Below are 27,760 nucleotides of genomic sequence, written 5' to 3' on the forward strand. Positions count from 1 at the left end.
TTGAAGAAATCAAATTTACTGCATAGAATTTAGTAACAGTATGCAGAACAGACATTCCAAATTACAAGTTACTAATTTGAAGTCACTAAATCTACTACAGCATTCCAAGTTTAGAATTGCATGGATCCACCATTAAAGGAAATGTTATAAAACAATGAAGTATAAAACCATAAATCTACAGTGTGATATATCAAGCACCATTTACATTTTCAGTTTACAGGAAAATTCCATCCAATAAATACGAAAGACTATTAATACACTATTAGACAATAGTACCTTTAATTTGAAGCAAAATTCAAATTATAATTAGTAAAAAAAAAGCAATAACACTTTATTAGCACATTCTTGCACATGACATGAGCATGGGCCCGTTCAATCTGATCATTTTGGCATTAAGGAAGGGAGCAGAGTACGAAGTAAATGCCCGTCCAGATAACATGAATGTGAATGTGACTTAAGGAGGAGGAGCTGAGCTTGTAATTTCCATTTCAGAGGCGAAACATGAAGAACAGAGATAATCGATTCAGGAGGACAAACAAAGCAATCCAATGTTATGAGGTTCTAGCTGTAGCTTCTGAACACACAAGAATTCTCTCTTCAATTTAGAACTGTTGAGTTGTGCTAAGCTAATATATATTGCATTCAGGTGAAAAGTGTGTGTGTATATATATATATATATATATGTATCGCAATGGATCCACCTTAAACTGGTACAAGCACATTAAGGAAAGAGACTGACCAAACCAGTTTGTCTCGTCTATGGAATCCTCAGAAAAACCTTGCTGACAAATATCAGGAACTCAGAAACTACTGATGCTCTTAAATTAGCTTCCATTGTTTTTATATCACCCTCAGTTTGAATGAATTTACATACATCACCATTAATAATAAAACTGCATTAATATTGCTGCTTACATTCAGAACAAAAACAAAACTTGTAGCCTAATGCTGGCACACTGCGGGAGGCTCGTACCAGAAAATACAATAAGCATGTCCATCAAGGGAGAGCAATCATTTAGCAGCAATTAAAAGGGCAGTGTGATGTCCTGGAAATTTCAAACTGTGAACAGAATACTGAGGCTTGTGGAAGAGCTGCGACGGCTTCACCACCACAGAGAAAGGATGAGACCATTTCACAGCACACTGGTTCACTGACCGACCATGCAGGCTGGGTGAGGCATAGTGAATTCAGTATCCGTGAGAGGTGTGTGTATCAGAGTGTGGAGAGGTCAGTTTTCAAGGTGGTGATTCTCACCGCTCACAAAGCAAGAGCATATGAGGGCTACTGCTTCACTGCGAAGTTTCCATAGTGATGCGGGGAGTATAATTCGCTTCCTTTCGACAGGAAGCAGGCAGGGGAATTTATTGACTTTGAACAGGAAGTTGCCATTTCAGCATGGGATGGTCAAAAATTTGATGAATTGACACCCAGAGTGTTTCACACAGGTGATACCATTTTCAAACCCTCAACACATTTCAGTACTACCTGGCCTGTGTTTTAAAACAGAATTTAAGAACAAGTGAGGATTCTTCACTGAAAATAAGGCTTTGTCGATCTGTAAAACACTATGCAAAGACACCCATTAACCAAAATAAATCTGACAGATGAAACTTACACACAACACTAACATAAGAGAAACACTCCATGACTTCACTTTTCCTGCAGAAGGTTTCGCTTAACAACAGACTTTCATGCAGACAAATGAAAACTACCTCCTCATCCTGAAGCTATGTTCCATCTGATACGTCATTATGCATGACAACACGATGCATGACCGTCTCCTGTTTTGGCAACAAAAAAATGCTGTTACAACACTGGAATGCATTTTTCCATTATGAAAAAGTTACTTGTGTTTACATTTTTGGTAACACTACTTGAGGGGGCACGTACGTGTAGTAGTAGCACACTCTAATCTAAAGCATTAAATATCCAGAAAGTAAGTGTTAGTTACGTACTGATCCCATGTTTGTTAAGTGATAACGGTTCAGGTATTTCATGCAGTTTGTGTATGATTCATACTTGAGTAGTAACTGAGCTACTAGGTTACTATGCACCCTCAAGTTAAGTGTTACCAAATTTTTCTCCATTTTTGAATTAAAAGTCCCCAGAGTGTTTAAAAAGGGTTCTCTCAGTTATATTGTTTAAAAATTAATGAAAAAAAAAACCTAACTCATCTGTTTTTTTATTATTTTATATATTATTTTAGGAGACTTTATTTAAAAAAAGACCCTATAATAAAAATTTTTAGCCATCATTCAGAATGAACTGATGAGAATCTCAGAGGAAGAACAGGTTCTAAAACCATGACATGATTGCGTTGATCATTATCTGAGCTCAGGAGTGTTCTCTGATGCCTCTAAACTAATTATTTATAGTATAATATGCACCCTAATTGTGTCTGAGAAATGTAGTGAAGACGTTGGAACCAGGAGAGGACTCCGTCATCTGAGCACAGACTGGGGAACATTTCAGAGACTGTTCCGGATCAAGCTCTGAAGACCCCCCTCCATCGCTGGCACTGGACCACAGTCCTTGACCCAGTAGCTCCTTCAGCTAGTCACCGCTAGCAGCATCCAGACTTGCTTTCAGCCACCGCCATGTCCTGGTCCAGTTGGACCCGGTCCCCAGTATTCTCCTCGTAGGGAAGTCCCTTCACGCTCGCCAGGATGTTCTCCACCAGGAACCGAGCCGCCTCGTCCACGTTGATGTTGTCCTGGAAAATGGACAGTGGTGAGGGTCATGAGGTAAAGGTCACATGATGCAGAAAGGCTGTGTGCATTGGGAGAACCTGTGTCAGAGGGAAGGGGTCAGACACGAACCACGCTGGTCATGCAGCCGAATAAAGCCACTTTGGGATTAATCCCTCTGCTGCCAGACGCACGGGATCCCACCTGAACTGCAGCTCAAGCCATTTTCTCAGCACATCATGGTGTGAAATAATCACTCGCTGATTAGGACACAACTGATTATGGATAAAGTCAGTTCAAGCCAAAACTCATCATAATTTTTGATTATCATTTTTAACCCTATCATCCGGCAATATTATTACTGCACTGGCTGGCTGTGCCCTGCAAGATCAGTGATTCCGTAATCCAATAACTTCTGATTACGAAGGCATTAATTTATGCAATAACTTGGAATTTGTGAATAGGTTTTTATACTCATACATAAATATGCTGACCCGGTTTAATTTAACTGATTACTTCTTAAGGGCACTTCCTCAGAGCCAATGTAGACTGTCGTCACATTAATGGAAAAAATATCAACAATCCAATTGAAGGTTAGCAAACAGACAAACTGATAAGCAGAGTGGATGTCTGGTACCCTGTCATGCCTTATATGGCTTCTGTCCACAGCAGGAAGCTTTCGACATGGGAGGCTTTAAGGTGGCACTGGAAGGTGGATCGACTGAGCTTGTGGTACTCAGAGTTGGGTAATTCAGGTTCAGAGAGGAAAAGTCCAGACCGGGATTTTATTTCAACCAACCAGTTGAATAGTCTGTGACTGTGAATCTTTATGCTCAACTGGTTGGTTGAAACAAAATCCCGGTCTGGATTTTTACTCTCTGGCCCTGAATTACCCAACTCTGGTGGTACTAAATGACACCCTATGGGGTTGCGGTGCTTTGGTAACACCACCCAAATGGAGGTCTGTAGCGTATGTGATGCTTCTGAACTTTGGGTGAGCTACTGGCAAACATTTTTTAACAGTTAAGCAGACACTTAAGTGTGTGAGTATGTCCTGTGTTGGGTTGTCACCCCATCCTGGGTTATTCCCCACCTAGTGCCCATAGCCTCCGGGATGGGCTCCAAACCCCCCGCGACCCTGAATAGGAAAGCGGTTACAGAAAATGGATGGATGGAAACAGACATTTTTACCCAAAGTGATGTACACCTGAAAAACCAGGGTTAGTTAGTGCTTGGAGCAACTGAAGTTTAGAACATCTTTCAAAGACCCAACAGTGAAATCACTCTGCTGACCTTGGGATTTGAACCCGACAACCTCCTGATCACAGGACAACAGGAAACCCAGAAGAAAGACAACAGCTTCCCTTCAGCACCATTTCTCCACCCGTTGTGTTCTCCACCCTAAACATGCATTTCTCTACAACACAGGACACTGCTGAATACCTCACCATCGGGTAGCACACCCTCAGCCTTACATGTATTCCCTGGATAGCACCCACACACCCACACACACCCGCACACATTCCCCTAAAGCCCCCCTATACACTCTCCCAACATCACCAAAGATCTTTAATAAAAGGCCAGCTTTGTATGACTTGTCTTAATGCAATCACATTCACCAGATCTGCATCTAACTGTCCATTCAGGTGCCACCACTAATGGCATTTTTCTGTTGGCATACAGGACCTGAGCTGTGGTTGAGCCGTACCACAGAGAGAGACTAGTTGCAGTGCGGGTGCGGCCTGTTCCTGTTCGGGTCGGCTCGGTAAAGGCGTTGCCGAATCTGGAGCACAGTGACATAAAACCGAAGAGGCGCTTATTTACCGTTCACGCTTTGTAAATCATGATTTACTACGTGTTAATTCCCTATTTTTCTAGCACATCTGTGAGACTCGTCGTGTTATGCAAGCATGAAACGCTAGCAGAATTAGCATTTGCTTGTGTAAATTTACATTATGCATCCATTCCGTTTAGCTGTTTTGTGGTAGGAGGTAGGAAATTTTCAAGTTCCCAGTTTTCAGGAATGCAGCCATGTGCAACACTACGAGTAACGAATAATATTTAGAATATAGTTTTTTTCCTTCACATAATCCACATGCAGAACATTAGTATGTGCATGCATGAGATGGTGGTGAAGCCAGCTCGTTTTGGTCGCACTTTCAGCCCAGCTAGTAAGCAGGGCCGTCGCAGTGCGGATATGACTCTAGTATGGTGCTGTTCTTAGTGGCAGAGGAAAAGTACTTTAAGTGACACTGCTTCAGTTTTGGTGCAATTTATCCCAAAATGGAATCAGGTGTAGGTCTGCATCCACATAATAATAAAAAAAAAAAATCTATGCATAATGATCTATGAAGTACTTTTTGAGTTCTCATGTTCACAAGTGTCTTCTGCAGTCACCCTTCCCTTTGCGGTCACTACATAGCATTGCTTCAGTTTTGCTATGATTGGTCTTAAAATTAAACCAGTTCCAGACCTTCTCCTATACAAAGTTCCTGTGTTTGAAAAAGATTAATCGAGTACATTATGAGTTATCGCACTAAGGAGATAAGTGATAGCAGTAGTAGACTGATGCCAAAGTCATATGTATCCTTATCTGGGGAATACAAATGCTGCAGTAAGTACTGTAAGCATAACCAGAAAATATACCCACGTCACACCTGTTATCATACCTCATCACTGGCTCATAGGTTCAGCATAGACTTCCAAGTTGCTCTCAAGCATGAAGCTCTGAAAGAATTGGTTCCAGGAGACAAACAAGAGCCTAGCCATTCAGAACGCACTCTCAGCTTATTAGACTTGGACCTCTTTGCAGTTCCTTGAATGAATAAAAGATCTGTTTGTAATATAGCCCTTGGCTATAGGGCTCCTAGTTTATGGAGCAGATGCCAGTTAAACGACACGAACGCTGCGGCCTCCTCAGGGCCTGAGACAGGGCACACACTGGATGGTGTGCCAGCGGATTACAGGGCACACATTCACACGCACCCACAATCACACACTATGGGCAACTCTGGAACGCCAAATCTGAATAACTGCACTTTTTAAAATGTATTTTATTGTATTTAAATATACTGCAGGTAAAAACAGAAGTGCCTGGTGGAAACAAGCAAACTCCACAAAAACAGAATGGGGGAGGGGGGGTGGACAGGAACTAAACCCCCAAGGCTGCAGGCACGTTAGCTACCATGCTGCTTAAAGATGCACTGCAAAGGCATGCTCTGCAATGTATTGCACTGCAAACGCATGCTCTGTGATGCCTTGCACTGGCAAGCCATTTAGCCGCAAAGTTTTCCGGTTTCACCCCCTCAGACTGCCGGACCTTCGGTAACGGCCTTCCCAGCAGGGCTGTTTCTGGGGCTTGAACCAGAAAACCCAGAGATTATGTGGCTACGTCCTGAAGCACGACACACATCCCCATGGGAGGAGAGTCGTCGACCTCGAGAGACACTGACAGAAGGAGTGGGACAAAGCATGACTCACGCGTGGATCTCGGAGTCTGGTCCCCCCCCCCCACCCCCACCCTCCCATGTGAGGAAACCAAGGCAGAAAAATCAGCCAGGGCTGTCACCAGATATTTTAACCAGTCACAGCTCTGGCTACGCAAGGGTTCCATGGCTATTTTCTACAATTGACTGCACATGGGTCCAAGTTTTCCAGCACCGGTGTTGTTGACCTCCTGGCTAGAGGCTGAACCCAGTAACCTCTTGTCAAGCCCTAGAGATCCTCTGGTGCTCATCCACAGAACCTCTCCAGCTTCGATTAGTGAGGAACCACACGAGACCCAAAATAACTGCAAGACTCACGAAAGTAATATGGGCAGAAAAAAAAAACACTCAATGAGCTAAGACTCTATGCCTGTGACCGGAAGGTCGGCGGTTCAAGCACTTGCCCTCAGAACTGTCACATGTCTGTGGGCCCTTGAGCAAGGCCCCTAACCCCCAGCTCCAGGGGTGCCGCACACTGGCTGACCCCGTGCTGAGACCCCCCAAGCTATGGAGAGCAAGATGGGGTAGGCAAAGAGAAGGATTCCAGTGTACTTGTGCAAATGGCAAATAAAGGATTTATCAGAGTGAGGCATTTTCTTTGGGTGCAGGATTAGGAAAAACGATTCACAAAAAGGCTACACCTGGAGAATAGGCGAAGGGAGAGTGGTGCAGATTGGGAGAGTGGTGCAGATTGGGAGAGGGTTCGGCCAAGTTATGTAACCAGAATAAGAAACAAAACCCAATCTTATATGCTGGGTATTAAGGCACAGATGAAAAACATGATTGGGCCTGACACATGACATCACCTCATATTGGGATGTCCCCTCCCCCTTACTAACAGAAATAATATCTTAGTGCGTCTATAAAAAGTAAACGAAGTGAAATAAATATCAGAAAAGGTACGTACACTTACGGATCTTAAATGCCCCAGGAAAAGTCCGAACTACAAAAATGGCCTTTAAAAATTATAAGAATTTTTTGTTTTTAGACAAGATGCCTTAAGACTAGCAAAACTACCTGCCAGGGCGGTATGGAAATTGTACTTGGTAGGATTTCCTAAAATAAGGCAATATGCCTAAATGCAAGCAAATTAAATCTTATTCATAAGGTGAGTTTCAGTCAGTTTATTAATGAAATTAGAGTTTTGTCTAAATACATGAAAGTTATACTTGCTTAGATTTTCATTTTTTGCAGTGCGGGACTTTTTAGCTGGCAGGGGCCGCGCTGAAAATCACCCGGTGATCCGGCCGCCCCACCCCCCCCCCCCAGGATAATGCGGCTCCCAGCGTCTTTTATTAGTGCTGCACCTCCGCTAAAGCCAGAGCCATCAAAAAACCGTTCTGGCTCGGAGGATAGCAGACACATCAGCAGTGGCCACACTTATCCATCCATTTCCAGCGACAGCTTTACTAGTCTGGGGCTTGGCGTTCCACAGGCAATCCCTGGCTTCAGGCAGCGTACGCAGTATATGAGGCTGTGCCGGAGGGCGCGGACACACACAAACACACACCATAAACAGACCATTTATGGATTCTGAACACGGAATAATGCTATATTTCTCTGCAGTATGACGAAGTATTCTGAGGTAATTCAGGCTTGTGAGTACTGCAGCAGTTCTGGTGCTGAAATTTGACCTGCTAACCTTTCTGTTCCTGTCCTTAAAGACCACAACAGAAAACCACTACATCCCAAAATCTGAAGAAAGCCCATCAGCATTTGTGTGAATATTGCTTCAAAAGCAGGGAACCTGATCCATAGAGAGTTGCTATGGGGGCAGGTTTTTGGGATGGCCTCTCAGTCAGCCAATCACAGTGGGTGCTCAGGACTGGGGTTGAGAACCACTGCTTTATTATTGGCTGATTGAGAGGTCATCACAAAAACCCACACCGGCCCTCCATGGAATAGGATCCCCACCCCTGCTTTAAAGAAATACATTATTATTATTATTATTGTATATTCAAAACTCTCTGAAGACCACCGAACACATACCCTATATGGCCAAAGGTATGTGGTCACCGGCATGAGCTCACTCTTAGTTGCAATAATAGCCTGTACTCTTCCAGGAAAGGTTTCCATTAGATGTTGGAACATTGCTGGTGGGATTTGCTGCCAATCAGTTTGAGTATTGATATTAGGTGATCAGATCATTTGGCTTAAGTTAAGTAGGAATGTCACTTACCTCTCTTGCTGTTTTCATGTTTGGGTTAAGTCAGGGCTGCCCATTCCTGCTTCTGGAGATCTACCACCCTAGAGAGCTTAGGTGCAGCTCTAATTAAACACGCCCGATACAGATAATCAGGCTCTTCAGTAGCACCTCAGTACTAGTTGCTATATTGAAGCTAAGCTAGCTGTAAAACTGAGATGGTAGCGAAAGGCCTGATCATCTGTATCAGGTGTGTTAAATTAGGGCCGCGCCTAAGCTCTGCAGGTGGTAGATCTCCAAAAGCAGGGTTGGGCAGCCCAGGCTTAAGTTATCCAGCTAACTGGGAAATCCTGCTAATCCCCCCCCCCCCAGGGTAGAAATTGAACGATCTTAAGATGAAGGATTAAGGTTACTGAGCTCTTCTGTATCATCAGCTGTTCTGCTGCCCTTGTTTGATGCTGGAGGTTGCGTGACAGAGCTGTGTAATTAAGCACTCAATGTCAGCAGTGGGTGTGGCTTAGATTGTCAATATACAAGAACTAGGAGTGTGCACATAGTGTAACGCAGTGTTTCCCAACCCAGTCCTCGGGGAGCCCTGGACTGTGCATGTTTTTGCTCCCTCCCAGCCAATCAGGAACACCGAAAACCTGGTAGAGGTGCACTGGGAGCTGAGAGGAAGCAAAAACATGGACTGTCCGGAGTTCCCTGAGGACTGGGTTGGGAAACACTGGTGTAACATATCAATAAATATCAAATAATAAAAACTCTGTAGACCAGAGTGTTGGGGTTTCCAAGGAGACCTTCCCACTGCTCAGCCACAGAAATGGCTCTACAAGGGAGTGCAGAACATGGAGAGCTTAGAATCCGAAGGCTGTCAATCGGCGTAAGCCTCTGAGAACAGCAATGGGACTGATCTGAGATCAGTTAATCTGCCTTCTGTTTGTGGGGATATGCACGGACCACTGCTGGTCTTCAAGCAAAGGTTCTGCAGCCAAGTGTTGTAGAACATGCTTTCTGGAGGCCACATGCTCTGGTCCAAATCTGTCCCAATATGTGGACAGAAATAAGCTGAGGAGGAGGTGAGAGCAGCAAACGCGCTGGTTCACAAAAATTACCATAAAAATGCATATATGCATGAGCACGTCATCCACAGCATCCTTTTAGAGACGCTTCTGATATTTGTCTCTATATAGTCCTTCCTTTATGTACAGCAGGGGTGTCAAACCTGCACAGTTTTTGGTTTACCTTCATTTAACACACCTGATTCAACTCCTTGTGCTAATTACCACACAGCTCTTGAGCTGAATCATTTGTGGAGGAAAAGGGAAAGAACTAAGCTACACAGGGCTCCGGCCCCCCAGGACTGGGGTTTGACACCCCTGATGTACAGGAAGTCAAGCTACATTTGTTTGTTTCAAAAATATGCCTATAATATAGAGACCAGTGAAAATGGTGAATTCTGTATATTCAATAATATCCATCCAGAAGCTCAAATTATTAAGTAAGGTAAGGACACATTCCTTTCCAAATTCATCCAAGCCAGGCTGAAGACTCAAAAATCACATCATCACCGAGTTTATTCGTCCCAGCTTAGTCCCCCTGAAGTGACTGGTTAATGCCTTATTGGTGGTACTTATACCAACATTTTCCACAATATTTTTGCATCTTTCTTGTATCCAAAGCCAAGGATCAAAACGCAGCTGTGTTAGAAAAACTGGAGACAGCTCTAGGAAAAACCACAGGCAGGGCAGGGGGGTGGAAGGTACCATCTGGGGAGAAGCCAAGTCTGGAATACAACTCCAGTTTTGGAGGACCAAATACTGAAGCACAGGACTGATCTGGTTACAGGGGGTCAGACTCAAACGTCAGGCAGTGTTGGGCTGGTATTATACTATTATCTGATAATCAAAAAACAATCAGGGTAGAATGAGAACCTCAATCAATCAACCACACGCATTAAGGATATCAGATCCTGTCTGATCTGAGGGAAGATGATGCAAAGGAGAAGATGACAACCTCAAACTCCTTATTTCCAGGGAACGCAGACTTTCTTTGCGCTTTGCATTTGCGCTCACAGCTGTTAGTGCCTCGACAGCTGCCAACTGTTTGGTACGTTAGTTATTCCAGCCTGGCCACGGCTCACATGGAGCGACAGATAAGACAGTCAGTCAAAGCGAACGACTGAAGAAAGCGGGCGGTTCGAGGTTTTCACGACACATACCCTCCCGCAAAGGAGCCTGTTGCTAAGGTAACCGGCTTTGAATCTGGAGCTTCAGGAACACTGTATAGTACAGTTGTTTTGATGGAGGGCCTTTGCAGGCTAAACACAGAAGTGAGGTTTTGATAGGCCCCGAGAAAAGATTCCGCTTTCCTGACTGTTTGGAGCAGCTTATACTTAACATAAATATTTATTTAATGAGACATCTATCACTTGAAATCCTAGATTTTGATTAACACATGCAGTTGTGTTATTTAAGCAATCTGGGTAAGTACAAGATACAAGGGTAGGATTACTGGCAGCTAAACTATCAAATTGATTCACACCCAGGTCCAGCCTACACCAGCTGCAGCAATTGCAGATGATGAAATTTGGGTAGCCTCTAAATATTGTACGCATCAGGCAGTGCAGTAGTTAGCAAATTCTACAAACGTGCTTTTTTTCGTTAAATTCACGCCAACATAGTTTGACTACAAAACACTGCAAACTATAACTGAGTCAAATATTTTCTGCGTTACGACCCCCACCATAACGACATCATATGCATAAAAATGAGAGACATAAAAGTAGTATGTCACAAGTAAACAGCATCTTAATCCTCACCAATGTCTCGCATGTATGTGAGCTTTGCAGTTGGAGTGGGGCAGTTGATGTTGCAGCTGCCCCAGCTGCCCCAGCTGCCAGTCCAATGACGGTGCCTTACCTTGGCAGAGGTTTCGAACCACCCCAGAAAGCCAGCCTCCTTGCAGAAGCCGTCCAAGGCGCTGGGACTGGTGCTGCTCGCATCCTTCTGGTCACACTTGTTGGCCAGCAGCACAGATGGAATGGGGTTCCCGTTGGGTAACTTCACCTTGGTGTCCAGGTCATGCTTCCACTTGGAGATGGCATCGAAGGTGGAGCTCCGCGTCACGTCAAAGACCACAAGGGCCCCCACTGCCTCCTTGTAATAAACCCGGGTCATATTCCCAAACCGCTCCTGACCTGAAAGACAGAAAATGCTGTAATCATCAGGGAGCATCAGACATGGCTGAAGCTTTCCTATCCACTTCTGAGCTCTGCTGCCCGGAACACCAAAAAAAACTCCAAGAATTAGTCATAAAATAAAAGTCCATTTCCCTGCCAACACATTTCCCTCCTTAACTCCAGATTAATGCATAGCAACAACCTCTGACCTGCACTCTCAATGGTCCCAGCAAGATATGCTAGCAGAATGTGTCCCTCTTGTATGATCTAATATTACAAACTGGGTCTCCTCCCCTTAATTAGCGATGACTGACAGTCCATTACAGTACTACAATAGTGTGTAGTTGCCCTGTGTGTGTTTTGTCTTCATGGTTTCCTGAAACTAGTACTATAATTTTTTTTTTCCACTGCATGAAAGACGTTAGATGAATGTAAGCACTTCTTGAAAGGGGATTTTCCCCTTGGTGTCTCAGCACATTCGATAACACCTGAAACTATATACTGTAAACATGACAGTAACACGACGGCACATACATAGCAGACATACTGTGGGCCATGCGCTGAGGAAAGTAAGAACAGCCCCCATCAGTCACCACACACACACACACGGGTTTATAATTACACCTTTGTGGGGACTCTCCATTAATTTCTAAGGGGAAAACTCAAATCCCAACATGATAACCTTAACCCCTACCCAGCCCTAACCTTAACCATAAGTAATCAAACAAAATATTTTTCGTTTTTTGATTGCATTCACAGATCTTTGTGAGCACCTGAAAAATGGTCCCCACAACGTTAAAACAGCAGGTTTTTATTACATGATGTAACATAATATAAACCTAATAGGCACACACGCACACACACACACACACTCTCATACTGTATATTGTAAATGTGCTAGACTGACACTGAACACAAAAAAAACACAAAAATATTCCACTGTAACACTCACAGCTGAATTTGAAACAAGCACAGTTTTTTAAAGCAGCCCTCTCTACAGTCAGCAGCATTAGGGTGAACGCGGAGGTACAGTGTTCAGCGCGCAGCACACAGGGAGCCCGTTTCTCCGCGGCCAAGATTCCGTCTCATCTGGCCAACGGTCGTTTGATCGGAGTGTTTCCAAAACTGGCTCCTGCGCACCCATAGAGCGGCCAAATGGGGCCAGAGAGATGGTGCACCGCGCCGCTTAGGGTTGGGAACAGTCATGGCTGCTGAGGAACAGCAGGGCGGGCAGCTGTCAGTCTGGCGCGATGTGCTGTTGATGAGACCCGTGTGTCACAGTGAATCTGAGGCAGCCGCCCCCGGGGACGGCAGAATGAGGAACCGCACGCACCGTAGCCCAGACACACTCCACAGAGCCCCCCCCATTTAATTCCATGTGTGAGTCAGTGGGAGGTATAGCTATGGCACGGTGCTTGGTTAGGGTGAACTTTCGTTACCATGGCAATTGATCACCTGCTTTGAGTCTATAGTTGCCTCGCTAATGAAACTCAGCTGGGTCTGATGGCTCCAGTTATCTCGTTAAGGATAAACAAGGTGGCCTTGGAGGAGATGACCCCCCCCCCCCCCACACACACACACACACACACACACACACACACACACATACTGGTTTTTGTGGTTTAGCAGGACAAACCAGTTGTATGGTGGTTTAAGGGGACACACCTTTCCCAATGCCCTACAGAGATGATAAAACTATCAAAAATTTTGTTTTAATCTGCAGATGAAGAATCTGGCTTAGAATTCCCTCTACACACAATAAAACAGATAATATGACAACCTAATATTTTGGTGGTACTCAGGGACAGCCACACCCCTCCTGAAATGTTCCCGCCCATTACATAATTGGGATTTGTAGGGTCCTACCAGTTTATAAGGACACTCATTTTACAATACACAAATCATGTCAATTCCCTGGATTACAGAGACCAATGTGTTTTACAGGGACTTGTACATACACAAGACACGAACATGACACTATGCTGCATTACCAAGACCAAGGTGAATAACGAGTGCTCGATCATAAACACAATACACGACTGCACGTCTTCCAACATTACAGGGACCAACGTGAATTACTGGCACAGGCCAATACACAACACACAAACATGACCCTATGCTGCATTACCAAGACCATGGTGAATAAAGGGTGCCTAATCTTAAACACAATACGCAACCACACATCTTCCAACATTACAGGGACCAACGCGAATTACTGGCACAGCCCAATACACAACACACAAACATGACACTATGCTGCATTACCAAGACCAAGATGAATAAAGAGTGCCTGATCTTAATACACAACAGAACGAAGAAGACAAAAGAGACCAGTGTCAATGTGTTTTAGAAGCAATTTAATTGCACCTTTAAATAAAAAAAAAATCATTTTTTCCCCCCATTCAGTTTAGCATGTTTTATAAGCATGGCATGCCATTTTAGGGAGAAAAATGACATCAACAAATTTCAACACATGAACAATAAAACACTTGCAGAGTCTTAAAAAATAAAATAAAATAAAACAAAAATGTTTTGCCATTATTAAAATGGCAAGAATGTAAACAAAACTTAAAAACTGTGAAAACATTTGCAAAACATTTAAAAGATGTTGTGAACTCTCCAGTGGAACAGAAAGGAGATGTTCAGCAGAACATTTCAGACAGCCACAGCTTCAGACACCAACACCATTCACATTACACCTTCTCCATACAGTGAATATCAGGGGTGTTTGAGGATGACACTGACCAAAACAGTCTGCTAAACATCTCCTTTCTGTTCCGATGAAGAGGTCCATGTGTGTTTGGAACAACATGAGAGTGACAAAAGGACAGGACTGCTCCCCATAAGCTAAACTTTGAGATTTCTAGAGTAACGTTCTTAAGCACTGCACTATGAAAAATACCTAAAACAACAACGAAAGTGCTTATCTTAATAGAAGGGTAAACGAGAACAGGATGTTACATCACTTATTTTGAGTTTCTTTTCAAGATAATATCATTCATTTTTAATCTATATTAATCACATTTCATTTTGGATGAGCAAACAGACTCAAGAAAAAAGGGAATATATATGCACTTAACATGTTAATTGAACATCTTGAACACGAGTCGGATGCATTCCATCTGCCACAGAAGTGCAATACCATGGACCCATATCAAAAAGCAAGATTTTTTGCTTAGCCGGACAACTTGTCAGATTTAAGGTACCTCAGTTTAAATGGTCTTTATCCTAGTTCACTTACAATTAGCACGAACTACCGTAAATCTGACAAATAATCCGACTAATCATGAAATCCAATTCTAGCCCAGTTAATTGCCATTGTTAGCAATATCAGTTGATAACACATTACGTTCGGTGCTTTATGTGTAAAACTCCGTAGCAACACATCCACAGATAAGTTGGATGGTATAGTGTGTGCGACCGATTTAATGAGCCACAAATGAGAAGTAGTGCTTAAACAGTATAAAACTACAACTCTCTATTAATCCACGTTAACCCGTTAATTTTGACAGCCCTAATATTTTTTATACATATATATATATATATATATATATACATATACATATATATATACACACATATACATATACATATACATATATATATATATATATATACATATACATATACATATACATATATATATATATATATATACATATACATATACATATATATATATATATATATATATATATATATATATAATAAATAAAATGACAAACCCTATTTAACTGGCAGCATTACTCTAATTTTCACTGCAAGAGAAATTGATCATTCCAAATCTGTGATTTCTTGAATACTGCATCTTTACAATAACAGTAATTCAGTCAAGTCCCCCCCAAACCTCTCATCAGCACAAAGAGTGAAAAGGCTAGACTCACCTTTTGCTGATGAGCATGTCACTCAAAACAGGGGCCTCTATGCTTCCTACTCATTTGTGACAGTTGTAACCCTCCAATTTTAGCTGTAATCTTTCCTGCTACAGTGGTTACTGTTCCCTAACTTTGATCACTATGTTTTCAACAAAATATTTTTATACATACATATACATATATATACTACAGCTAATGTTCCTTCAAATTTTAAGTGATAAAGATTAACAGTATATCTCGGAAGAAAAAAAAATCAAATATTTATAGATTGGTCTCCAATTTTGATTCCACTGTACATTGATAGTAGTATTGTAATTTTAACCCTGGTACCTTGAGGAACAGAGGTTTTCTTAATGGGCATCTCCTGAACAGCTGCAATAAATCAGTTATATAATGATCAGGAACCTCAGAAGTCAAACAGAAAAACAACATTACAAATAACATATTGGATATAAGGATATTGCCTGCTAAACATTATTTTTTAAACTTAAATTCAAACATTTATCAGTTTTTGGCTTTAAAGAGAGTTCACCCAAAAATGAAAATTAATTTTCAATTCAAGTCAATAAGTAGTTGTACTTAGGTTGTTTCAAACCTGTAAGACTTTTGCTCAACTTCAGAACACAAATGAAGATATTTATAATAAAAGCTGAAAGGTTCATGTCCCTCCACTAACAGCCAACACAACTACCATGTTCAAGGCCCAGAGAGCTAGTTCACGAGAGCACCACGACACATGAGTGCTGTGTTGACACAAGAGGACAAGTTCTCACAATACAAGATGAAATATCTCTTTAACATGAAAATGATTATTGTTGATACCATGAACTTATTGGTACAGGCTAGAAAGACAATACTGACACATCCATAATTTCAGTTATATTCTGATACACTAAAATATACAGTGGTTGCCAAAATTTCACCAGCTAAAAATGCTTTTAAGTCAGTTATTTTTATCTTTTGCTGTAGTGTGTGTCAGTAGGAAATATCAGTTTACATTTCCAAACATTCAATTTGCCATTAACTATAATAATCCAGTGAGATTTTTGTTTTAACAAGGAGTTTGACAACAGCCAGTGCTCCACACAGAGATCCAGTCTGTCTGGAATGACATGAAGAAATGGAACAAACTGAGATGGGCTAAATCCAGAAGGCTTCAAGAAACCTACCTGCAAAACCATAGTACTGTTAATCGTTTTAGGCAATTGTGTAAAAATTAGGGGTGTAACAATACATCGATTGGTACCAATATATCGATTCAACAGCAAACGATCCGATGCATCGATGTGACTGCATAAATATCGATACATGTGTTTTTATTTTCTTGCCTGTTTCAGTATTGTTTTCATGATCCACTCCGACGTATACATGGTCTACGCCCAATACGTCGATCGCGACCTACTGGTCTATTGCAAAGGTAGTGTGTGTAGATCGTATGGCATAAAAAAATAGAGGATGGATGATGCGTTCAACCGCACCAGCTGCTGCAAGCTACCGAGTCGCCTAGTTAGCCTCCAATTTAATTCTATTAAATTTAAGAAAGGGTATAAAAATGAATGGGGAGCTGGACCAAGCAAGGCATTTTTAAGACATTTTAAGGCCTTAAATTTAACTTTCTGAATTTTAGACTTAAGACTTTTTAAGACCCTGCGGGAACCTTGTTATTGCAAGCACAGCACATAACACAGGGAAAACTTCAATGACAGATCTGGGCGACAGACTCTGAGGTGGACTTAAATACACAGGACTAGATGAAACAATTTAAAATTTAAATGCACTTTATTTTGCTTGATTTATGGGACATACTTGACTACACTAGATTTTGTTTTCAGTTCACAAAATATGATAAAATGCTAATTATATTTGCCTTTTTTAATTCATTGAAATGTAAAGGATTGTGTGAAATTTCATCATTTCGACTACTATCCCCAGTATCGAAATGAATCGAATTGTATCGTATCGTGGGAATTTCTGAGGTATTAAAAATAATCGATATTGTATCTTATCGCAAGGAAAGCTGTGATTTACACCCCTAGTAAAAATGCTGTAAAATGAGGATGCTTGTCAAAAATGATGTCATAAATAGATTTTCATTATCAATTAACTTCTATTAACTAAATTAAATCATTAAAACACTTTACATACAGAAACACTTTCTCTAAGAGCTATAAAACAATATCAATCCAACAGAATGTGAGAAATATATTCAAGGAATAAATGTATAGACAGCAAGTTGTTAATGTAATGAAATAATGATTTAAAATAATTTCATAACCTTGCTTTTATTTTAGCATGATAATGTACAAATAAAAGCACAATATTTATTTTTCAAATCAATATTTCAATATTTAAATATTACCCAATGCAATGTTAACCCTCTGGGGTCGGTGGTCCCGCTGGCGGGACCTGACAGAAATTTCACCAAAACGTTTAAATAACTCTGCGAGTTTTAGTCATATACACATTTAAAAAACACCCTCAGAAACCTTGGACGGTCTACTTTTCAAATATATATAGGTAGAAACTAAATATATTTTTACAGCTTCGTGATACTAATAGAAAGAACAAGAGTGACTGACTTAAGCGTCTGCCGCTGAAGCTTTGTGCCAGTGTTGCCACTTTCAGCAGCAAAGCTCATACCTGTGTTCATGGCTCAGTGGGCTAAGCCTGTGTGCCTGCAATCACACGATCGCTGGTTCAAACGCAGCGTATTTAGAACGTGAATAGCGATCTTCAGCTGAGAGCATTTCTACACGCTCCCGACGCAAGTAAAACAAAGAAAGGTCATACGGTTTACTTTTTTGCCTATTTAACCTAATTTTAAAAACTTTAATACTTCCGACAATGGAAGTTTTGAAAAGAAGATGCATTATGGATTTAGTAATAATAATAATAATACATTTTATTTAAAAAGGCGCCTTTCTGACACTCAAGGTCACCGTACAGGCATACATAAAAATTTATACACACTACAAAAGGTACAATGCAAGAAATACATTAAAATGAATATAAATGACAAATAAAAGGAGTTTACAATGAATAGGCTTGTTTGAACAGATAGGTTTTGAGTCCAGATTTGAAATGAGGAAATGAGTCCATATTTCTAAGATGAGATGGGAGGCAATCCCAGTCAGATAAATAGGGGGGAGAAAGGTTGTGGATGGCTTTGAATGTCAGCAAGAGGACTTTAAACTGGATACGGAACTGTATAGGGAGCCAGTGTAACTGCTGAAGAACAGGAGTGATGTGGTGGACAGATGGGGTTCGGGTAATAATTCGGGCAGCTGAATTCTGGACTTGTTGAAGTTTACGAAGGGACTTGTGAGGGAGACCCAAGAGAAGTGAATTGCAGTAGTCTAGACGGGAAGTCACTAGACTGTGAACAAGAATGGCTGCAGAATAGGGGGTAAGAGATGGACGGAGACGATTAATATTTCTTAAATGAAAGTAAGCTGACCGGGTAATGTTATTAATGTGTGATTGAAATGATAGTGTGCTATCAAGGATGACACCCAGACTCCTAACCTGCGGGGATGGTGAAATGGAGGAGTTATCAACTATGATAGAGAAACTGTTAGTTTTGGATAATGTGGATTTACTACCAATGAGGATAACCTCAGTTTTATCACTGTTAAGTTTAAGAAAGTTAAGAGTAAACCAGGATTTTATTTCAGCAATACAATCAATGAGAGTAGTGGGTGGTAAAGTGGCTGAGGGCTTTGTAGTGAGGTAGAGTTGGGTGTCATCCGCATAGCTTTAGTGTTTTTTTTCATGATTCTACATAATGATTTCAGCGAGATATAAACTGAAATAGACGAGAAAGATACGCGGTCGACGATGCCCTCGTCCCGAGTGTTAATAATAGTCATTGCATCATATTTATCTCTTTCTATATTAATATGGTCACAGTTTTTAATTTTTCAAACTGTGAAGGGGATTTTATTGTTGCTACTTTTCTTGCGTTTCAAACTGCCTTTCCAAAGTGATGGGTGTGGGGTGCAGTGACATTCCAGACTGATGGGCCATTGACAGCATGCAAACTACTACAGGTGTGAGGATACCTATGTCATCATTATTCATTGTACAGGCCACTGACTTTGAGAAAAAGAGTGTCACTCCAAAGTTCTAACACTTTAGTAACCAAACCACATAAAATTTCAGAATGTCTCTTTCACCTGTGTGTAGCCAACCCCTGTGTCTATAAGCTTCAGAGCTCAAAAGTCTTAGCTAGAAATGTCTATAATGTGATTTTTTACAATTTCTCAGCATGTCTGAAAATAGGTTTTTGACAAGTATATGTTTAAAGTTGATATTAACAAAAAATAGAATAACATTTTAAGTGGTCTCAGATTATTGGTGCTGAGTTTGTGCTGAATAAAAGCACATGTAACATTCTGGGATAAATGTTTTTTAGATAGGTGAAATATTTTAAAATGTCAAGGCATGTCAGACTACCCCGAAAGTGGCTGAGAGGCCTCAGACCCCAGAGGGTTAATGTCTTTTTATGCATGACATTTGTGTTCATTACAGTACGTCAGTTTGTGTGAAGCTTTACACCTGTGTTATGAGGACACCTGTGTTATGAGGACCATCATAACATATTCTTGATGTTTGACCTGACTGAAAAATTTCAGTGTGTTGTGTTAGTTTGACAAAAGCCTGGTTTATGAGGACACTAGTTATTACCGGGACATAGGTAACTCAATACCTCAGTCTTCTCAGATATCTATCTTCTCACATACCTTTAAAGTTTCTTTAGGTTGGTCAGACACAGATTCTCATCTATCATCTAGTGCAGGTGTGGGGAACCTTGATCCTGGAGGGCCGGTGTCCAAAAAAAAAAAAAAATACCAACCTTTATCCTGAAGACCTGGTTCAGGTGTGTTTGATTAGAGCTGAACTCTGCAGGGACACTGGCCCTCCAGGACCAACGTTCCCCAACCCTGATCTGGTGAATAGATAATATGCAATCTTGGAGAAAGCAAATAAAAAAATAATGTGGCATAGAAATATTATAAAGTTACTCTTTATATATAGTTTTAATATTACTTAATGAAAGCCAAATGGAATCAAGGGGGACCTACTTTTTACCAATTTTGAGAACTACTGAGTTTTCAATATCATATTGACCACAGTGAGATGTAAATAATCCCAATATTTCATATAGATGCAGCCCATTGTCCTGGTAATAACCAGTGTCCTCATAAACCAGGCTTTTGTCAAACTAACACAACACACTGAGATTCTTCAGTCAAGTCCAACATCAAGAATATGTGATGATGGTCCTCATAAAACAGGTGTCCTCATAACACAGGTGTAAAGCTTCACACAAACTGACGTACTGTAATGAGCACACACGTAATGTAATACGTAAAAAGTCATTAATTTTACAATGGTGACAATTAATACTTTCCACCTTTAATATAATTCAATAAATAATTATTTAATAATTAGTTATTGTAAAGGTTTTCATACCGTGCATCGCCATTGCTACTCTTAATCACCAAAATCATAAGTGGTTTCTTCACCAGGATAGATGTTCCTCAAAGCAAATAAGCATAGGTGAGGTCTACAATCCACGCGGATGGTCTTCATCCTACTGTTCGGATTAACGTGGTCATTAACTGTTCAAAAACGTTTGACTGATAGTGCAAGTTACTATTCAGGAGTAAAACGTGCACATCTGGATCTCTTTGTTTATTAATCTCTTTAAACCCAGCAGATTATTATTACAACTATGCTATTTTGCAATACAGTTAAAACTGTATTGCAAATGAAAGTAAGTTAAAGGTGAAAAATCTGAATCTGAATGTATTCAATGAATCAGTAGAAATTCGCTAGCACCGTTAGCATCACGCACTAGCTGGTTTAAAACTGTAAAACGAGCTCTGATGCGCTTACAAAACATGCACAAACAAGCCAACGCGAGCCATAAACTTTTTAAAAATTCGATTAAACAGCAGTATAACTTACCTTTCACATTACAGTCGCTTCGAACTAGCAGGTCCACAGCACATATGTCTTCACTTCAGCTGCATCCGGTCCAAACAGGACATTGACGATTATAATATAAACGGAATTGTAAAAATAATATAAAAATAAATACTAATACTAATATGTATTTAATATATAATTATGATAAAGCCTAGTAGTTAAATGTGTGGTTCGGTTTACACGAACAGTTAGTATAAAATCTTAATTCCAAGTTATTTATCAGTCTGACTAGTAAAAGGTTTAAAAAAATGTAATCTCTAGTCATAGTTTATCATATTAACGGTATACGTTTACCTATATGTTTGCTATACATTCATATATTTAATTTACAATTGATAAATTATAGTTAATGTTGAAATAATACTGCAAATTGCATTAACTTACTTGTCATAAGATACTGTGCGCTGAAGCGGACTGAAGCCACGCCCACCGACGCCATCTTGTTTTCGCGATTTCCCGCCCACGTTACCGATTTAGCCAATCAGCGGCCTCAAAACTTACACTTGTGTGTAATATGCAAATCTTTGATGACGCAGGTGTTGTACCGGGTCCCGGCTACAGGGGCGCACTCTCGAGTTCAGAGATACACAGTGTATAGTAAGATTTCAGGGTTTTGTGGTATGTTAGGACATGGCGCCAAAATTTGAGAGGGAGTTTCTGGGACTTAGAAAATGGCTTCTACATTGCCGGAATTATAAGGACATGGTCCCTGTCCTCATAAACCCAAATGTCCCTGTAATGCTGGTGAGTATTCAGGTCAAAAGTCCTTGTAAACCACAAAAACCAACACACACACACACACACACACATTGGGTAAACATCCTTACGGGGACCGCTCGTTCATTTCTATGGGAAAAATGCTAACGCTAACTATGACAACCTTAACCCCTACCCAGCCCTAACTGTAACCATAACCATAACCATAAGTAACCAAGCAGAATACAAGAGTTTTTGTATTTTTAGTTTTTCCATTGCAGTCACAGATTTTTATTAAATTGAGTTTTCCCTTATGGGGACCAGCTTAGTATTCATCACGTTGTGGTGACATTGTGTCCCAATAAGGTAAAGTATACCCACTCACATACACATACATACAGGTTTGTAATTATATCTTTGTGGGGACTCTCCATTCATTTCTATGGGGAAAACTGTAATCTCAAGACGACGACCTTAACCCCTACCCAACCCTAACCTTAACCATAAGTAACCAAACTAAATATGAGACTTTTGCATTTACAGACCTTTGTGGGAACCTGACAAATGGTTCCCACAATGTCAAAATAACAGGTATGGTCCCCACAATGTAATATAAACCTAACACACACACACACACACACACACTTTTGTGCATGTCATTTAATAAGGCCTTGTTTCCATTTTATTTTAGATTTTCCTCATTAATGCTGCTTTTGGGCAGCCAGCACGGTGTCACGGTGGGTAGCAGCATAGCCTCACACCCCCAGTGCTGGTGAGGCTCACATGCTGTCTCCACACTCTGTGTGTGTGTGTGTGTGTGTGTGTGTGTGGACTTCACTCATTCTCCCTGTGTTGTGTGGCTTTCCTCCAACGGATCAAAGAGATGCTATTAGGCTAACTGGCATCTCTGAATTATCCATAGTATATGACCAAGTGCGTTCGTGTAAACGCCCCGTGATGGACTGGCCTCACACCCTGGATGTGCCTGGGATGGGCTCCAAGTTCACCCCATGACCCTGGCCAGCATAAGTGGTTAGAACGCAGGTAGATGGATGGAGGTTTTAGCCATATAGCAAGTCTGTGTTCATCCCTCCAGCCAGCTGCCTTCACTTATAACCTTACTGGTGAGCAGTTAGTCACTTACATTTCCACAGCAAGTGTCCCATCATTGTCTGTTTTTATTTATGTTAACGATTCTTTATTTGCCTTTTGTACAGTAGTACACAGCAGTTGTTATCCTAGCCATCCATAAATACGACATAAATAAAATGAATGAAAAATGACTGAAATAGGAAAAATGCCAGAACTAAGTGCAATTTGTCGCTCAGCCCAGGAAAAACGAACTGTGCATTTACGTGGTTGTACCAATATCACTCCATGTTGAGTGCACTGGCTGACTGTCCTGATGCCTATAGATGTTCACCCGGACCTCACTTTTGGTGAACAGACTGATCGGCACGAAGCAGTCAGGCGGGATCTCGAGTCCCGTTTCTGCAGAAGGTTACTGACAGAAGAACGGAGCCAGTGATGGGCTGGGCGTGTTCACTTGCCCTGCCTGGCGGTCACATAGTCTTTCCATTACAGCAGCTACCCAAGTTCATCCTTTTGCAATCAGTCCACACTTGCTTCCAGATACAGAAGATCAAAGGAATGACTCTAATGATTATACTTGATTAATTTTTTTTTTTTTTGCATAAGCACGATTCACGACAACAGAACAAACGAACGTGGGGTGGGGTTCTCTCTCCCTCATGGCTTTCCTGGCTCTGCCCCCCCCCCCCCCCCCCATGTCAAGCACAGACACTCTACCGATATATAAAACTACTATATGGGTCAATTAGATCCCACATCCTTAATTACAACCATGTTCTAAATGGTTGCTCTCCCATCGGGTCCCATCAAAGCGAAGCAGTGCATCACATTTCTCTCTGGTTTTGAATTAAAAAAAAAGATGAGTCTTTATTGCAGGACTTAGCAACCTCCGTCTCATACGGCCCTAATCGAGATATCATCTGTGGGTGGGTTTCCATGGAAACCATCCAAGAAAGAAGAAACAAAGGCTTTGTCAGCTGTAACTCGCCATCTCGGACATGTCACATAAGACGCACCTTAATTGCCGGCCAAGTCTCACCTCCTGACATTGCGGAGCTACGCCCCCCCCTCCCCCCCACATCTTTTGCAAATGCTCCTTACTGTGGTGCCTTGACAGGCCTGAGGATGATTTTTCCCTTTGTGCCAAATTCCACAGTTAAGGACAGCCAATTTCCTCTAAGCACTGATTTCATGTGTTTTTAACAGAAGACACACTTTGGAGATGCATGCTCAGGGAGTGCCACGAAAATCCAATGGGGGCAGTTCTCATGATGGACGGGAAAGGCCACGCCCCCTCCGACTCTGTGTTCCACTGCACAGAGGCCAGAGGGCTGGGTCTCCGAGCCGGATGTCTAGATCCTTGGTTCAAGTCCCTACTTTACAGCCTGGCTGTAATCATCACATCCCACCCAGACAGGCCCAATGATAAGCTTCTATTTCCGGCTGTTGGGAGAAACGCATCTCGGCTGAAGCTGATTAGTGCTCCATTTGCAAAGGACTTGACAATTGGGGGTGAAGAGACAACTCCTACTGCTCAGGATATGTATGTGAGGGGGTTTGGGGGGGGGGTGGAGAGGACAACTTTAGCAACACAATACTAAAGGTCTGGAACCATGACATGGGCCAAGCTGGGAGGACGGAGTGTGGCTCAGTGTGATGGGCTTCCATGCCTGCGACAGGAAGGTTGTTGGTTTGAATCCCCTGTTTGGGCCCTTGAGGAAGGTCCTCAAACCCCTGAAAAATGCTCCAGGGACAGCTGACCCTGCACTCTAACCCCCAGCTTTGCTCTCACCTCTGTCTATATGTCTTGAAGAAGAGAAAAAAAAACAAAAGAGAGAGCAAGCAAGATGGGACATGTACCTGTTTTAGAACTTGTACAAATGGCAAATATAGAATCATTTCACATTAATGCCATCACAAATTTCATAATGCAGCCACACCTAATGGTTCCGTGGATTGGCACCCATCACACCATCCCCACCCCCAATGTCACCTGTGGTTCACTCATGCCCGTGCAATACCTCAAGCATCTGCTTTACTTGGATCGCCCTGCTGCTGGGTGCTGAGGTATTCCTGAAAAATTCCCCAGGGATTTCGCAGGACCTTCGCTAAACAGGTTGGGATTAGAGTCTGAATTCCAGTTAAGTTACTGGGCCAGTGTGTGATGTGATGATTAAGGACCTGGAACTTGTGACCAAAAACGTCACTGATCCTAGGAGGAGCCTCGATGTCTGAACCATGAGCACCTGATTTACAGTTGTAAAACATGTAAGAGGGTTTTTTAAGACTCAGGTCATTTTAGAGGTGCTCAAATAATGGCTGGAAAAAAATCTAGATGCCGTTCTGTATTGCATTTATTAAACAACAGCTGGGTTTTTAGAAGGTCAGTATAGTCTGCATAGCAAATGTCTTCACCATTAATAAGATGCCTTCTGGGGTCAATTAATGAACAATGCCTGGGTGTCAAAGTTCAAAACTGACCACTTGGCATGCAAGTTTATGGACATTGCTTTATTTATGAGTGTAATTCAGAACTGCCTTGCTGGACTGTGAAAATGTATTAGTACTATGAGAAAATCAACGCGACAGAAGGTTAATCGTGTTATTAGTGCTACATAAACCCGAACATTCGTTGCCTTTGCTTGAATGAGGAGGTTATGTCAAGAGATGATTTTCAATCTCTGATCCAGCCACTCAACTGTTTAAAATAATAAATCAAGGTATTTTTCTGCCTAATCGTCACTTGTCAATGCCACCACACTACAAAATTTGCTCATAAATTGGCATAAAGTTATATATAATTTCATAACCGTTAAAAAAATAATCTTAAAGCAAATTAATCGGGTTTGTAGTAATTAGGAAGCGTGAGAACTGTTCGCAAAGGCAACAAGAGTCAGCGTGATTTCAGGTGTCTTCAGGTTCACACCCTCTCTTAGGACGTCATTCCGCCTACAAAACTACTCCGAAATCGGGGGCCGTATCACATGTTACACGTCTGCGCTTTTCTGTTTCTCTTATCGGTGCCGCAATCCAGCCACACGGCACTTTTACACACGGGGACCCCAAATGCCGCCTTTTGTGACAGCTGCCCGGACAGAGCCCTATTTGCCCGCTGTTATTTGGATGCGTGGGCCTGATCTGGATCTGGTGTGTTTTCTCTTGCCCGGAGCGACATCTGATTTAACTTTTTAAAGAGGTACTGTGGTTCTGTGGCAGCTAATCTTAAATCAAACTCGCTCAATACCGGATACTTGATTTGTCTTTAAAAAAAAATAACGATTTCGGTAAGATGAGAGTAAATAGGCTAGTAGAATCTTAGGTAAATACTGAAGTGCTGTAATTGTTGCCATGGCCGTAGGAATTTCAAAAAGGGACAACAGCCTAGACATAATTCGACCTACATTTCACTTGCAATTAACGTGATCACCAAACGTAGACAGAGCGACGACACGTCCAAATGCTGCTTTCTGGGAAGCGAGTTGTTGCAAACTCACATAAATAACAAAAAGGCGTTTAACTGTTTCGGTTCAGACCACTTGCAAAACAACCGCAATGTCTAAGAAGTAACACACCAATCATCACGTACAGTAACACCGCAGTGATTGTTAGAGCCCATTTACAGTAACATTGTAATTGTAGTTGTTCTGCAGTGTAACTCGATCATCGCTCCATAAAGCTGTTACCGCCACAAAAGCGAATCGTGTTACATTGTAGACAGTAACACTGTAAACTGACAGCGACGTTCTGTACGTCGTACCAGGTTTCATCGTATTAACAGATCTTACCTGCTATGTCCCACAGCTGTAGTCTCACCAACGTCTTGCTGTCCCAGTTTATAACTTTGAGAGCAAAATCAACGCCGATAGTTGCCCTGTAGTGCTGCGAAAACAGCTCATGGACATAACGTTTAATGATACTAGTTTTCCCCACGCCTAACTCGCCGATCACCAACACTTTAAACAAGTACTCTTTACACTCGGACACCGAGCCGCCGGCCATTGTCAAACCTTCCCGATGACACTAAAAGCCTCACTTCCTACTCTGTTTATAAACCGGAGGAGTAGGAAATCTACTTCCTTCTTGTTTAGAAGTACGGAGTGCAATTGAAAGAAAACTCTCCCTCCGACTCCAGCTTACTTAACAACCACCTGATAAGTCACAGGACCCGGAACTGGCTTTGTCTAACTACATATAAAATCCCTTTCAGTTCACTGGATTACTTCTCGGTCTACAGTGCCTGGGGTTCTGTCTTGTAATACGCGCAAAATGTACAGTTCCATAAACCCACTTTCATTCATACTCATTAGCACTGAAAGCAGTTAAGATAATACAAATGAAACATTACTAAGAAACGGCACCGGATCAGCGGTTACGAAACAATGGATGGTCTGATAATTTAAATATGAATCTAATGAAAACGTATCAATTTGATTACAAATATAACAAACCGTATTAATGAGAATCATTTGTATTCTACATATATGTATTTTAGAGACGTCACTGGTCTGCGAGGTGAAGGGCTGTACAAAACTAGAAAAACACGTATAAAAAGAACCCTTAAACAAAAATTCCTAAAGATGCACTTGACACTTGGGCCAGATTTGTT

At 41.6% G+C, this 27,760-nt stretch overlaps 1 protein-coding gene across 1 annotated transcript; it reads right to left on the reverse strand.

The window, feature by feature from the left end:
• rab32a (RAB32a, member RAS oncogene family) lies at positions 1 to 27,307 on the reverse strand. The gene is made up of 3 exons (XM_023836552.2): positions 26,940 to 27,307; positions 11,238 to 11,515; positions 1 to 2,714 (listed from the first exon to the last, which is right to left on the reverse strand). Exons 1-3 carry the CDS (start codon positions 27,151 to 27,153, stop codon positions 2,565 to 2,567), a joined length of 642 nt encoding a protein of 213 aa, XP_023692320.1. The 5' UTR covers positions 27,154 to 27,307; the 3' UTR covers positions 1 to 2,564.
• Between the last annotated feature and the right edge of the window lie 453 nt (positions 27,308 to 27,760).

This window comes from Paramormyrops kingsleyae, chromosome 19 (assembly GCF_048594095.1).
Source record: "Paramormyrops kingsleyae isolate MSU_618 chromosome 19, PKINGS_0.4, whole genome shotgun sequence".
In the NCBI taxonomy this organism is placed as follows: Eukaryota; Metazoa; Chordata; class Actinopteri; order Osteoglossiformes; family Mormyridae; genus Paramormyrops; species Paramormyrops kingsleyae.

Excerpts from the sequence above, each read along its gene's own strand:
- rab32a (XM_023836552.2), bottom strand. The coding sequence starts at position 27,153 with ATGGCCGGCGGCTCGGTGTCCGAGTGTAAAGAGTACTTGTTTAAAGTG. Across the intron at positions 11,516-26,939 it reads ACAGCTGTGGGACATAGCAG|GTCAGGAGCGGTTTGGGAAT; the intron begins GTAAGATCTGTT and ends TCTGTCTTTCAG. Across the intron at positions 2,715-11,237 it reads GGTTCGAAACCTCTGCCAAG|GACAACATCAACGTGGACGA; the intron begins GTAAGGCACCGT and ends TCCATTTTCCAG.